This window comes from Toxotes jaculatrix, chromosome 5, assembly GCF_017976425.1.
Source record: "Toxotes jaculatrix isolate fToxJac2 chromosome 5, fToxJac2.pri, whole genome shotgun sequence".
Taxonomy (NCBI): Eukaryota; Metazoa; Chordata; class Actinopteri; family Toxotidae; genus Toxotes; species Toxotes jaculatrix.
In genome coordinates, this window is record NC_054398.1 from 10125576 (window position 1) to 10140230 (window position 14655).

General features: G+C 42.0%; 2 protein-coding genes across 2 annotated transcripts; one reads left to right on the top strand and one right to left on the bottom strand.

Annotated features, from left to right (window-relative positions):
* The first annotated feature begins 28 nt into the window (after positions 1-28).
* ldha (lactate dehydrogenase A4) lies at positions 29-7168 on the top strand. Its single transcript, XM_041039231.1, has 8 exons — positions 29-172; positions 2462-2587; positions 3361-3478; positions 3597-3770; positions 3913-4086; positions 4265-4382; positions 5567-5690; positions 5859-7168. The coding sequence occupies exons 2-8, from the start codon at positions 2462-2464 to the stop codon at positions 6021-6023; spliced, it is 999 nt and encodes a 332-aa protein (XP_040895165.1). The 5' UTR covers positions 29-172; the 3' UTR covers positions 6024-7168.
* A 406-nt stretch (positions 7169-7574) lies between these two features.
* tsg101a (tumor susceptibility 101a) lies at positions 7575-14562 on the bottom strand. The gene is made up of 10 exons (XM_041039230.1): positions 14164-14562; positions 13250-13337; positions 13066-13131; positions 12383-12546; positions 12053-12179; positions 11652-11709; positions 11295-11389; positions 9564-9766; positions 9225-9464; positions 7575-9125 (listed from the first exon to the last, which is right to left on the bottom strand). The coding sequence occupies exons 1-10, from the start codon at positions 14203-14205 to the stop codon at positions 9036-9038; spliced, it is 1173 nt and encodes a 390-aa protein (XP_040895164.1). The 5' UTR covers positions 14206-14562; the 3' UTR covers positions 7575-9035.
* Between the last annotated feature and the right edge of the window lie 93 nt (positions 14563-14655).

A 14655-nucleotide genomic window follows, 5' to 3' on the forward strand; every position in this document is an offset into this window, starting at 1 on the left:
AGACCCACCCGATCTCATTAGTATGTGCGCACGTAACGTCTACAGAGGAGGCTGTCTTTAAATACCGGGAGACGCCGCCTCCACAGCCACCACTTCTGCGGAAAAGCTGCACTCAGGAGGAGCCACATTCCAGCTCGTGCTTTCGCCTTTTTATTCTAACCGAACTCTCAAGGTAGGAAAACAAACGCACCTGACAGTGTGTCGCCTGCACATTGAAGGAAATGATCGATTTTGAGTCATTTACCTGTTCACTGATCAAAGCGCATACAGAGGGGGGGCTTCACCAACCTGATGCGCATTTTTAGGATGATACAGAGAAGCGGTGTCACGCTTTGGTCAAGATCAGTGGTGTTGATTGGTTGTGAATGAGCCGAGGCAGGTACCAGGTTGATTTATTTTTTTTTGACAGGTCACGCATTGGTGTAATGAAGAAAAGTTAAGGGTAGCAGAAGCAGCAGGATGTAGGTGTGGAAGTTCCCTACTTGTTGCAGTAACGCACAGATCACTGAAATGAAAAGGGAAGTTGTAAATTATGGACTATGCTGTCATAAAAATTATATCATGGACTGAGTATCCAGTATGAAATGTACAGCATTAAGCAAATATATTGTTTGGTTGATATAATAATCCTAGTGCTGATGGTCTGAATCGGTCGTTTCCATCATTGCATCAGAGGGTGTTGTTGAGGAATTATACGCAGTGTTACACAAGTGCCCTCTGCTCCCGGTGGCGACCATCATACTGACAGCCAGTCTTCTTGGCCATTAGTGAACCAAGCACAGGAAATGCTCTACGTATCAGGGCCTGTGGGGAAGCAGGTCTTAGTGAGAGTAGTGTTGGTGCTCCAGATGTATCACCACTGTCATGAAGTCACCTTCATGATCACTGTCCATCTACCATAAGAGCTTGTGTAGCTTCTTAAATTTTTTTTTTTGATTCATCAGACTAATGCTGTTCTTGGCACAGTGTTGCCTGTCAGCAGCTACAGTTGATTGTCTGATTGCATTCTGTGAATGCACAGAGAAAGGAAATCTAGTTTTTCCTGCTGAAGGCAGATAGAAATTTGGATAGAATGATGTTTTGTTTGATCTGAAACACAGTAGTGCAGAAATGAGATGTATTCACAGTCACCTGCAAAACTGTAACGTGAAAGATGCAGATACTAAACCTCAGCCGTGATACCTGACACCCCATCAGAGCTCAGTAAACCCTTACTGACCTGCTGGTGATCAAATTAAGTAAATGTCACAGTGTACTGGGGAATTTGATAATACAAGCATGCATAAAGCAGTGTCAGTTGTCCAATTGTGTGTAACAGCTGCTTATTTTAAGTCCCAGAAATTCATATAATCCAAAGCTTGACATACAACATCCATCTTTCTCTCTCTCTCTTTCCAACCATATCGCATTAAGTTCTTTCAGCTACTAATAATCCTTCTTGTAATCCTCATTCAGTCAAGCTACTAAGGAAGTAATATGACTGGTTTGCACAGCATAGTGCATCAGTAAAGAAAGGAACTCTGGTCTGTATTGAACATATACTGTAATCTTTTTACTCTAAGCCAACAAAGGTTTTCTTGTAAAGCGCAGCCCCAGCTAAACTCAGGGTCAGGTCCTGCTATGTAGTAAGCTTTCAGCTCACCTCTGAGTGAGAGATAATTGGATAAAGGGATATCAGGTATGACTGTCCCACTTGCCATATCCTACTATTGTGTGCAAACTCACCATGGAGAGGTTTTAAATATCCTCTCAAGGGAGGTATTACAAGTGCATTAATCCTGTCAGGTACTCGACAACGTGCAGCACTAAACTACATAGTCATGCTGATGATGTAAACACCTACAAGTGTGAGCAGGCAGCCAAGCCAGCCCAACCAGGAAACATAAATAGTAGTGCTGTGACGTCAGCTGGGGATGGTCTGCGCTGCACGCAGACTGGCAGGCTGCAGTTCTTTCTCAGGCAGTGGTTGCCATGGAGACCTGGAGAGGCACTGTGAAGCAAGCACAGTCCGTCAGCGGTTTGTGAAAGTAAAGCTGGTAAGGCGAGGTAGACTTAGAAGTACGAAACTGGAACTTGTGGCTGACAGAACCCGTGTTTTGTGGTCATGAAGAGGGCACACATTCATTTCAGTTACGCTGATGAAATAAAAGGGAAACTCAAGTGTGAGTCAGTCACTGTGGGATGAGAAAGCGGTCACGTACACCATTGCATGGACCAGCTAGTAATTTCCACATATATTATGCAGCACTGCCTCTCCCTTTCTACCCTCACCCTCCCTCTTCCCCCCTTTTTACACTCTCTGTACCTGCTTACCTAATGTTTTTTCCTACCACCTCTTTCTCATCTTGTTCTCCCCTTTTCTCCTCTTCTTCCCACGTTCTTTTCTCTATATGGCCTTTGTATTATGTATGGCTCTTTCTCTGTCCCTCACCATTGTCCCATCCCTCTTCACTTTCCACAGATGTCCACCAAGGAGAAGCTGATTAGCCATGTAATGAAGGACGAGCCTGTTGGAAGCAGGAACAAGGTGACAGTGGTGGGAGTTGGCATGGTGGGCATGGCCTCCGCCATCAGCGTACTGCTCAAGGTGAGACAGAAAGAGAGAGAGAGAGAAGAGGTGTGAAGTGAAAAGAAAGAGTTGAGTGATGTGTGTGGTTGTGTGTGTATCACTAAATAAATCCTGAAATGAGCAAAGAGAAAGTTGGATGTGATAGCTGTAAAGGCAAATTGGTGAGTTATTACTGTAGACTACTAACTATAAGAAACGTGGGTGAAAGGTGCTATAGATAAACCCATGAGAAGTACAGAAATGAATGAGTAAGCAAACCCAGAACATCACTGCTAGCATTATGAATGGAATAATAAGGTTATGCAAAACAGTCTCTGACCTGAGAAACCTCTGAGAGGTCTGCTGTCAAATAGAATTTGAGAGTGAGCTGATAAGCAAAATCAACTTTGGTCATGTTTAGTAGAAAAAAGCCTGCGTGCTTCCTTATTATACCAAGCGGGACAGGAAACGTTGGATGTCCGTTATTATTTTCCTGCTCCATTCACAACAGTTTAACTGGATCTGTGCCAGCTAAGGAACAACCCCAGAGGCTAATCATCAGCATGACTATGTACTAAGAGAAACCAGGTCACGGGTGTGAAAACTAATAAGAGTGGTAATTAGTCAAAGCAGAGATGAATAGTGTTATTCTTTGCTTTTGCATCTATGTTATTCACTGGGAATAACGCAGAGGTCGGTCACTTCAAGCAAGCGTTGCCGTAGCTTCACCCGCGTAATAGATTTGCTTTGAAATACAGTGTGTAAAGTGTGCGGCAAGTTGTCAGAATGACTTACTGTGTGTTTATAATCAGGACTTGTGCGATGAGCTGGCCCTGGTTGATGTGATGGAGGACAAGTTGAAGGGTGAGGCCATGGACCTGCAGCACGGATCCCTCTTCCTCAAGACACACAAGATCGTGGCCGACAAAGGTGAACATGCTGAAAAAAAACTACAACCTTTGACTGCTGAAAGATTTTGCTAAATACTGAATGAAACTATTGTTCTGGGGCTACATATGAACACTCTTTTTTTTTGTCACTTTGCCAGACTACAGTGTGACAGCCAACTCCAAAGTGGTGGTGGTGACTGCTGGTGCCCGCCAGCAGGAGGGCGAGAGCCGTCTTAACCTGGTGCAGCGCAACGTCAACATCTTCAAGTTTATCATCCCCAACATTGTCAAGTACAGCCCCAACTGCATCCTGATGGTGGTCTCTAACCCAGGTGAGACAGAAGGGAGTGTGAATGAGGGAGGGAGGATGGAAATGTGAGGGGGAGAAGGTGTGGAGCAGCTTGAAATTGTGTTGAAGGACACAGTTGAGATGAGTGGCTGATCATTTTTTACTTTCATTCTTCACCCTCCCAGTGGACATCCTGACCTATGTGGCCTGGAAGCTGAGCGGTTTCCCCCGTCACCGCGTCATTGGTTCTGGCACCAACCTGGACTCTGCCCGTTTCCGCCACCTCATGGGAGAGAAACTGCACCTCCACCCTTCCAGCTGCCACGGCTGGATCGTCGGAGAGCACGGAGACTCCAGTGGTATGCAACTTGGACTAAAAATAAAATCTCTTCTAGTCTTCCACTGTGCCTCTTAGTTGGTCTGCTGCAAATCCTTTAATATCCATTTGCATGTTTTATGTTAGCATGATTACCTTTGTGCATACAATTTTTGTATTATAGATTTACTAATTATTATATTTCTGTGTATTTCGCATAGTGCCAGTGTGGAGCGGTGTGAATGTTGCTGGAGTTTCTCTGCAGGGCCTCAACCCAAAAATGGGGACTGAGGGTGACAGTGAGAACTGGAAGGAGGTTCATAAGATGGTGGTTGATGGGTGAGTACAATTTTATTTTCAGTAAACCACAGCTGAGCTGAAGAAGTCCCTTATCTCCCCTGCAAACCGTATTTTCAGGCAGGCACAAATGAACTCAATGGGGCTGACTATCCCCAGTGTGGAATTTGACCATGGAAATGAGCCAAAAGGCAAGCAGGGGCAGGTACACAGAACACTACTGTGTTGTGGGTTCACTAGAGCCTGGCAGGCAGTACAAACACAATAGCCTCGCTACGCTCTGTTACATAATACTGAGCCGCATTGCTCATGACCTCACTTATACTCTCGTGTTTGCCTGAATGAAATAAATGACAGTATTAAATCCTTAGCCAATAAAGGTCAGCCTCTTAAATGAATGATTGTAATATGACTTGGTACCTAAGCAGCATTGCTACATTGGTTACTTGTGTGTCTTTTATTATGAAATTGTCTCATTCCTTTGAAAGCAAAGCTTTGTGATGCAAAGCTTGGCATGTGAACTCTGGTATTGTACCATTATTTCATTGTCAGCCAGTCAACCTGACTTATCTTGCTTTAGGTCTTCAGGGAGGTCAGTCATGTATAACACAATAGGTGATTTATCGTAGGTGTTTGTAAAGGTTTCAGGTATGAAAGCAAATACGTCACAACAGAAAAGACAGAACATCGGCTAAGGTGCACCACCTCCCCTGGCCAATGCACCAATGAGGAGGTGCGTTGGCCAGCAGAGAAACCATTGGTGCGTTGGCCAGCAGAGGAAAGGCCTTATTTTTAAATAGACATATTTTAAGTGTATGAAATGGGAGCATCTTATTGTCTATTCTTGTTTTCAAAGTTAGTTTACAAAACTGTGCTTGTACTCAAATAAATCACATGGACCAGATTTATTAATGTGCCACTCTCTGCATGCATACCTCAAGTTCAGCACAGCAGATATTCAAGAGAGACAATTATAAACTTCCCCCACAAAACGGCATTAGATCCTGAGCTAACAATCTTCAATGATTTTTTTTTTTTTTTTGTAGCTCTCATGGTGACAAACAGCTTAATTCACAGCATGCAAATATCTGAACAGAAGATGGATGAGGGATATTAGAAGAAAATGATAAAGAAGGAGTAAACACAAATACCAAAGCAGACAACATGGTTTATTCTTCAGTAAAGGGGATTAATTTTTCTTTCTTACTGTTTGTGTTTCACTGCAGAGCCTATGAAGTTATCAAGCTGAAGGGCTACACTTCCTGGGCCATAGGCATGTCTGTGGCTGACCTGGTGGAAAGCATCATGAAGAACTTGCACAAAGTGCACCCTGTGTCCACACTGGTCCAGGTGAGCACCGTTGGAACAAGCCAGACATTTCTCTGTTGGCCAAATCCTAGATGATGATATTCATCCCGTTGATAAGTTTACAACACATACTGTACATTCTGCAGATGATGTTATGAGTTAGTCTGCTCACCCCTTCCTCTCTGGCTTCTTCTTCCCTTTGTCTGTTAGGGCATGCATGGAGTGAAGGATGAGGTCTTCCTGAGTGTCCCTTGTGTCCTGGGTAACAGCGGCCTGACAGATGTTATTCAAATGACACTGAAGCCTGAGGAGGAGAAGCAGCTGGTGAAGAGCGCTGAGACCCTGTGGGGCGTGCAGAAGGAGCTCACCCTGTGAAGAGCGCTCCTCTGAATTCTCCAATCCACAGCAAGAACACACCAACAATCATGTGGTTAACCCCCACCTACTGTACCTCCTGTGTCCCTCACGGCAATGGGCGAATGAGACGTTTGAATATCTAAAAAGGCCAAGTGTTTGTAGCTAAACCAGTGGAAGCTAGATTTTACCTTCAGATATTTACGCATGAGTGTCGTTTGTTCCTTTGCCGCCTCCTACCTGTCTTCCTCTCTCATGACTGAATTTTTGGAAACAAAGCTAGTTACCTTTAGCCTTTGTTCTCAGCCTGTGTTGGAGAGAGGTGGTATCTTATCTGTTGTCCTGTCTATAAATCACTCGTAAGGCCTTGGCATACTGAGCATATATACTCTATGTACTGTATGTTACTGTGTACTGTTGCTGTTTCTTCTGTACACTCCTTGTTCGTAGTTAGTATGTATTCTGTAATTGTCACCCGTTGTTTTTTTTTCCACTTGGTAATCTCTGTTTATTTTTTTTATTTGGAGTAAAATGGAGACATTCCATTCTCTATGAGGAGGGCTTCCTGTCCAACTAGAGTCATAACAACACTGCTGCACATATCACTGGGCCAAAATCCTGTGATACCAAAGTACCTTATCAGTTCAGAAGAGCAATGCTACATCTACTGGTTGGCATTGAAGCCTTTGAAAACAAACTTAACCACAAGTGCACTGACAGAAAAACCTATTTAAAAGGCAAGCTGCTGACAAGAAAGGTTACATCTGAGAGAATTAAAGGGGTTGCTAACAAGGTGATTTGCCATAATTTAACTCAGTAAAGACATAACAGAGAGCCAATGGGAAAGACTCAGCTAGGATCATGACCTAGGGTCAAGTAATGAATCATAACAAAAGGTAACAATCCTGAAGAAGGTTTTTTGTTTGCGCACCCTAAATACCCTCAAAGGGTCTTGTATTTATTTTACTCCACCTGACTCTGAAATAAAGAACATTGAGAGAAAATTATTTATGACCATTAATACGGTCAAGATCTATTTATGTATTAATGTTACAACATTAGAAACGGTTGATCGATTACTCACTGAGGAAACTACTTGTCATGGCAGCTGGATAAACATTTTATTTGCCGTAACATCAAATAAATCTGCCAGGATGATGATGATACAATTCTGTCCTTTGTCCTTTCTTGTGTTTGTCATCCAACCTAGCAAAAGGCAGTTTGTATGTGTTGCCAGTGCAGCTGACTCAGCTGCTCTCCGTACACATCTGTGGGTCAACACGAGGCAGATCAGAGGTTTTTATGCAAGAGATCAAAATGTAGTCACCAGCTTCTATGTTACACATTTATACAAACTGCTGCAGCTGCTGAAAAATACCAGTATGTAAAGAAGAATGACAATGTTTGATCAGCGAGAACCACTACATATGAAAATCCTGTCCATTAGAGCATCTCTATACGGTTTGCGTTTGTCTGGCGAGTGTATACAACTGAGAGACTACTGATAAAACTTTTCTGTGATTAACAACCCATCAAACTATATATATATGCATGCTGAAATACTGAAAGAGATTAACCATTAAATCAGATTTATTTTATTTGTACTGATTTACATAAATCTACAGATATAAAAGAACAGGTGGTTGAATTGGAAACAAGAAAAAAAATAACAGCAGATATTCTATCATACAATTCAAAGTGCATTTAGTAAAAGGCTAATTTAAATGAGACCTGTTTTGCAAACTTCACATAAGTTAACTTTTTGATTAGTACAATAGTTCTTTTTTTTGTACCCTCCAACACTCTGGCTTTATACACAACTTTTTACTGAAAACCTAAACTTCTCAGCAGGACTGAGAGTAAGTCAACAGCACAAGGAAAATAGAAAAGTAAATAAAAATACAGAATATCTTTTATGATACCTTATAGAATTAAGTATGTCAAGACTGCCACACACCTTAATTAGAGACAGTGTACAGAGTCAAACAACCACTGTACATGACTGACCAGTTAATGCAGTCAGACTGGAGGGTAGACCTGAGCAGCTGACACACAGTGAAAGATCCTCACTCATACTATCGTAAAAAGACACGCACAGATCAGGGAAAAACATGTAGTGCGGGCAAGTGAATGGGAACTCCACACTCTGCTCATTAACAGACCCAAAGAAGACAGAGAAGAAACACACTTCAGGTAAGTGTTGATATTCACTTCTACTTCATGAAAAGCGACCCATTTGACTCCATGGACAATGAACATGTCCTACACCAGCATTAAATCCTGAGGCTGAACTCCTGTCCTTCCTGAAAGGTTGCCCTGGGTATTTATATCAGAGCCTAACCTTTTCATTATGAGGGGGTGTGGACATATGAGGCTCTCTACAAAGCCCCTCTCTACTAGCCCCTAGCAAATTTGTGCTTACTAGCAAAATTACTTTGTCTGGCAAAGGGACTGCTAACAGAACCTGTGGGCCACCCTACAGTGCAGCACATGCAGGTCGACGCACTAGCTCACTGTACATCAGCCCAGTTACACCACAAATACTCACATACACTATACACAGAATAGGCTCACACCTTACCTTTATCAATATGGCATGTCCTAAGCAGGTTGTTCTGTCAACCACAGTACCTGGTTCACAGCGTGGTGACTGTTTATTTATTTATTTATTTTTAATTATTATTATTATTTTATTGGGGCACAAAAGTAAGGGTGTCATGTCTGGGTCTTGACTGTTAATGCATAATGATCTCAAAAATATATTTGGTCAGATCAAAATACAAAAGGTGTCAAACTACAACTGTGGCCACAGTTGTAATTTCACCGTGCTGAACAAAACAGTCCAATTCTTCATAAGAGTTACTGCTCAGATTCCTGTCACAGATTTTATAGAGTTTAAAAAAAAAAAAAAAAAAGGAAGGAGCAGCGGTTCGAAATACAAGGAGTCATGAAAAAGGAAATAAAATAAAAAGGAGGATGAAAGGAGAGGAGGAGAGAATTAAGATATGAAAGCTTCCAGGTAGTCAGTGTGGGTCAGTAGAGGTCACTAAGGCCGGCAGTCTTGCGAGCTTTCTGCATGAGGGCACGAAGCTGGAACTGCTTCCTCGACAGAAGGCGTACATGCTGTAACAAAAGAGAATAAGAGTCAATAAAAACCACAGAGGGATAAAGTGAGTTTACGCTCGTTTCTCTTATGCATTTGCTTGTGTTTGAGTGGATCACCTTGAGGAAAACCTCCAGGTCTATGACACCCCTGCGCAGGGCCTCTCCCAGGTAGAAGATAGTGTCCTCAATTGCATTCTCCTCAGCATACAGGTTCAGGATCTGTTTGTACAGCGGAGCGGTGGGCACGATGACGTCATCAATGTCATTGTTCTCTGACTGGTTCTCCATCTTCTCCAGGGCTTCACTGAGTTCCTCGTCCTTTCTCTTTAGCAGCTCGATGTTCCTGTCAACCTCAGTCTAGTGGAAATAATTACAACCATATAACTATTTGTTAATTTTGTTATTATGGAAAAGGTAACAAAAAAAATTACACTGAAAAAGAGGAGGATCTCTCACCACTTCCTGGTCCAGTCTTGAGACCATCTCCTCTAGTTTCTGATGTCCTTTCTTCAGGTCTTCCTCTGTTCGCTTCAGGGCGTCCAGCTCAGCCTGAGCTCTGTCCATCTCCTCCTTCATCCTCCAGCGAAGCTTGTCACTTACTGCTGAAATCAGAGATGCGCGGATGGTGTCCTCGCCAATGGTGCCATCTCTGCTCTGACCTTAAAACGAAGAGGTTAAGAAGCAATGTCAACTATTGTTCAATGTGGAACTGTTATGTTTGTCATGTATGGCCCCATACCTTCTTACAAGCCACTGAATATCTATGACGTATTGGGCAATATTGAACAATATTGAACGAGATAACATATTCTAGTATCACAGGTCTTGAGCCAATTCAAAGAAGCACTACAGAGACAACAGAACCAAATGACTTAAATATGTGATGACAGACAAAAGAAGGAAAAACCAACATATATCTCAGTAAAACCCATAAAACCATTCAGTCACCCCGTGTGGTCTATATAGAACCATCTGCTTCTGTTACGTCTCTCCAGTCATTTATTTAGGTTTTATCTTTAATTCATAACCCCACTGTAATTAGATGACATTAGATGCTCGTTCATTTAAGTTATAGCTTGACTGGTTTCCAAGATGACAAGGGTCATCAGAGTGTGCTTACAACGTAGGTGGCTGTGAAAACAGAAGTAGGATACTTATGACAAATCTTAATCATTTTAAACTCAGTTCCTGGAAAAAAAAAGGAAACCCCTGTAAACTGCAATATTGTAATTCAATAGAACGTTCCAGAAGCACTACTCTTCTAAGCCTTAAGGCTGTAGTTTACCGTGGTGTTTTTTAATGTTTTTAAATATTTACAACATTTTTTTCCATATATTTTATTAAGGTTCTGTTGGTGCTCACAAAGTTAGAACTGGTGGTACACGTTTTTATTATTATTTTTTTCTCACACACATGTACATGGGAGTGATCAAAATTAATTAAAATATCAAACATGTAAGTCAATGAAACCCCATCCCAAACTAAAGCTTCAAAAACTGACAGACACCTAGTTATGTAAGTTTAAACACACTGATGGATGTCTTCAGGGTCAAGACCACTACATGTGCAGTCTGGAGTCAGCACTACAAATGTCAGAGTTGATCAGCCTTGAGATCCGAGTAGTCTTCAGGCAAGGCCATTTCTTCCCCTTCACTAAATATAGGAAACAACTTCAACCTCTCCTGCATGCTGGTCCTGGACCAGCATTTCACTGGTGCTAGCTGCTGTTGGAACAGCAGATGGGTCCCCTGATCATAGGTCCGTCTTTGTGTGGAGTTACTGTTCCCATCCTAAATATAGCACTGTGTACTTCTGAGGAGCAGGGTGTGGGAGGCTGAAGCGGGGGACTCTTCTATTCCCTTCAGGTCCATCCTACCCTTTGGCCTTTAATGCTCCCCACTCTAGTTACAGTAACGACCTTTCAGTGGCAGCTCAGCACCCCACCGAAGTCGCAGAGAGGGTGAGAGAGTCTAAGTCAGAAGGTCAGGTGTCTTAATTCAGGGTTAACTAAAGACCATGGAAAGGAGGAAAGGCATTGTTTTGTCTGGGGTGTTCTGACCTCTGGTTTAATATTGAATCACTGCACTGCTATACCACAATATACCAGAAACAAAACAATTTTAGCTTTCAATGGTACCTATAAGATAAATGTAATAAAGAACCCCGAACACTAAATGTAATACGTACCGACTGTGGAGACTGGAGTCTGGGTGGGGTAGTGTGCAGGGCCTGCAGTGGCCGGGTAGGAGTTGCCCCCTGGGTACTGGTATCCTGGATAGCCTCTGCAAATAGTTATAGGATTGACAAAAAGCCAACACTTTTTTTTTCTACTTTCAAAAATTTCAAACACTTATCTTTAAGATAGATTGTGAATATGTAACTGACCCAGTGGTACAGTGTTTCAGTAATAAATATGTGTGTGTGTGTGTGTGTGATATGCTGCAGAAGAAACCACAAAGACAAATAAGCCTGGACAGGTTTGTTGGGAAATGCAGAATACGCACGTTAGCAGGAAGTTTGAGAACAGTTTGGCAAACATCTTACCCTGGGTTAGGATTTGGGCCGTAGGGTGACACTGCAGGCATGGCAGGCATGTATGAAGCTAAGGTAGAGAGAGATAGTGAAACAATAAGGTCAAGGTATTCTTTAATCGCTTTCATTCTCCCACAGACACATTTACTGTCAGTTTCACAGGGTGTGCTGTGAGCTCCATCTGGTGCTGAAGAAAATAAAAGCATTTTTAAAAACATGGTGTACTGTTTTTTTCCACAGTTTTAAATATTTTGTCAGCCATCACTGACATAAATGGGGTGAATTAGAAACACCTTTCTTAGAGGTGTTCAGTATGTAAATACTATTAGCACTGTATGAATGTGTGGTCTGTGGCTCATCCTGTTCTGTTCTGAGGCTTTTCAGACCACACCTCCGAAATCTGTGTCACTCACAGTTTGGGGGTCCAGCTGCTTGGAAGGCTTGGTAGGGGGCTTGTGTAGTGGGACGAGAAAACACAGGAGGCTCCTCTCCAAACACCACAATCATCACCTGAATCAGACCGTACAGGTCTGACTGAGGCTGTAAGACATACAGTGAAGGTCAAGTTTTATTAACCAATACAACAAAGGCAGAATAACATGTCAAATGATCAACAGGCAAGTCACAGTTCAAATATAATCTAGAGCTATAACCTGCTCCTACATTTTACACACTGCACATATTGCCTTGGCTTAAATAAACAGTCTATGATTAAAAATACTGACTGAAGACCTCACACTTACATGCTTCCACTCATGCAGATAAGGCAAGTAGATCTTGCCATTGGCATCAATGTGCTTGCCAGTTTTGATCATCATGGCACTGGTAGGTTTGACAAAACATATGGGAGGGTTGTAGGGATATGTGTCCAGCAACCACAGACACACTGGGATGTTGTAGACGTTGCCTAAAGGAAACAAACACGCAAAGTTAAAATGTGACTGTTTTTTAAGTCTCAGCGTCTCATCTCTCTACACTTAATGCTTAACAAACTGTTCACTATTTTGAGGCATCCTTTTGTATGCAGCTTTCAAAAGGACAAGGGACCTCCACATGACATAATTTCTGAATTATCATATTGCAATATTGTTGTGATATCAAGCACGATAGCAATGTATGTTAATAATCCCAAGATGCTGAAACACTCTTGGTTAGGTTTAAACCATGATGCCAAACAGGGGAAAACCGGTAGATCAAGTGTATGGTGTAGCACAATACAAAACTTAGCTTGTTTGTCACAAAGAGGTATTTACCCCCCTGAGAAGTTAGTTTTCAAAAGTGAAGTAGAGCAAGTACACAACTGGACACAGCAGGTGTGCTAAAGATTTGAGTATCTCACTCTATTAAGGAACAATGTGCAATCTGACTTTATACAGGTTAAGTTTTTTTTTTTTTTTTTTAGAAAGAAAGAGAAACACTTTTTTACCTCTGTAGCTCACTGGGACTGTTCCTGTCAAGCTCATCAGGTCTCTTGTGGAGCCATCATTAAACACTGAAACACAAGAATGTCCCGTGTCAACGAGAATATCATACCATCATATAAACATGCAAAATCTAACTGAGACCAGACAATCAAACACAAGACACCACACCAGTATCACTGGATTTACCATAAGCATCCATAACAGGCTTCAAGTCCTTGTACTGGGAGATGACATTGGTTATCTCACGAACAGTCAGATCCCTGTACTTGTATTGCTGGACAATGATAACAAAGAAAAAGAGATGGAAAAGTCACATATGTTAGTATATTGAAAGTTTAGACTCAATTCCTGACACTCGGGTTTAGAAAGCATTGACATATCAGATGACACAACTAATAAGCTCAGTTGCTTGCATAGATCACTTTGTCAAAGCCCAAAGTTGCTGTCTGCTCAAACACTATACAGTTTTATACCAGGTCCTTAAATACAAAATGTATGATTTGAACTCAGAGCTGGAACCTGCTATCAAGCTACCAAGATCGTTTAACAGGTGGTAGATTTTAAGTTGCAAATAAACCTGGGTTGATCATTTTTGCTCTCATCCAAAATCCCATGGCATACTTAAAGGCCTAAACTGTGATCAGCTGTGTACATATAATGTCTTTTACCTGCAAACCAAACTCGAACTATTAATGCCAAGGAGTCTATAGAATTAGGTCTATAGACTGTTCAATAACTCAGTAAAATGTGGGATCGTTGATGGGAAAATGACATTTAAAAAACAGCTATATACAAACTGGTTTTAAAATATTTATAGTGGACATTGGTGATGTTAGCTCGGTGACTATGCTAAAGAGGCAGGGAATATTATAGACAAATCAGTATGAGGGAACTGAACAAAATGGGTCACATTAATGGGTCTTTACAACAAAACCAAATGTTCACTGTGCTAAAGTTGTCTACAGGCCGATTATTAAGCACAAGCTGTTCCAAAAAATATTAACGTGATAACTAGCTAATAGCGCCATGTTTGGTATCGGTAACATTAGCTGAATTGCTAGTGGTGGCCACTAAGTGCCGCAACAGTTCAGCAGCCTTACCTTCAGCATTTTCTTCAGGGCACCTTCGTTGACAACTGCCATGGTTTGTAAAAGTTTGTTTTAACTGTTCTTGTCAATGAGTTAAGTGAGAGTACAGCTGTCTTTTAGACGAGCCGGTGTGACAGCTAACTCAAGCTAACGCTAGCTAGCAGGACTTCACTGAATGCTAGGCTAACGTTAGCCCAACCTCGGGCCCGACAACAGTTAAGACAATTACTCGGTTTCTATACGAGGCACTCCAATCCAACACGAGTAATGTCTCTGTTGGTAACGCACCAAGATTCAAGAAGTTGCCTGGGAATAGAAAACAGACAAAACAGATAATTAAGAGTTCTCAAAAGAGCCCGAAAAACAAATCTCCGCTGATCAACAAAAGGAATTTCCGGCAGGATACCTGACTGCTTCCGGTCCACGTATGACGTGAGAAATAGACGAGTGGTTCCCAAGGTGTGGTCCGGAGGCCCGTGGAGGTCTCCAACGGGGTTCCACAGA

Excerpts from the sequence above, each read along its gene's own strand:
- ldha (XM_041039231.1), top strand. The coding sequence starts at position 2,462 with ATGTCCACCAAGGAGAAGCTGATTAGCCATGTAATGAAGGACGAGCCT. Across the intron at positions 2,588-3,360 it reads CCATCAGCGTACTGCTCAAG|GACTTGTGCGATGAGCTGGC; the intron begins GTGAGACAGAAA and ends GTTTATAATCAG. Across the intron at positions 3,771-3,912 it reads GATGGTGGTCTCTAACCCAG|TGGACATCCTGACCTATGTG; the intron begins GTGAGACAGAAG and ends TCACCCTCCCAG.
- tsg101a (XM_041039230.1), bottom strand. The coding sequence starts at position 14,205 with ATGGCAGTTGTCAACGAAGGTGCCCTGAAGAAAATGCTGAAG. Across the intron at positions 13,132-13,249 it reads GCCTGTTATGGATGCTTATG|TGTTTAATGATGGCTCCACA; the intron begins GTAAATCCAGTG and ends CTTGTGTTTCAG. Across the intron at positions 11,390-11,651 it reads GGCCCAAATCCTAACCCAGG|AGGCTATCCAGGATACCAGT; the intron begins GTAAGATGTTTG and ends AACTATTTGCAG.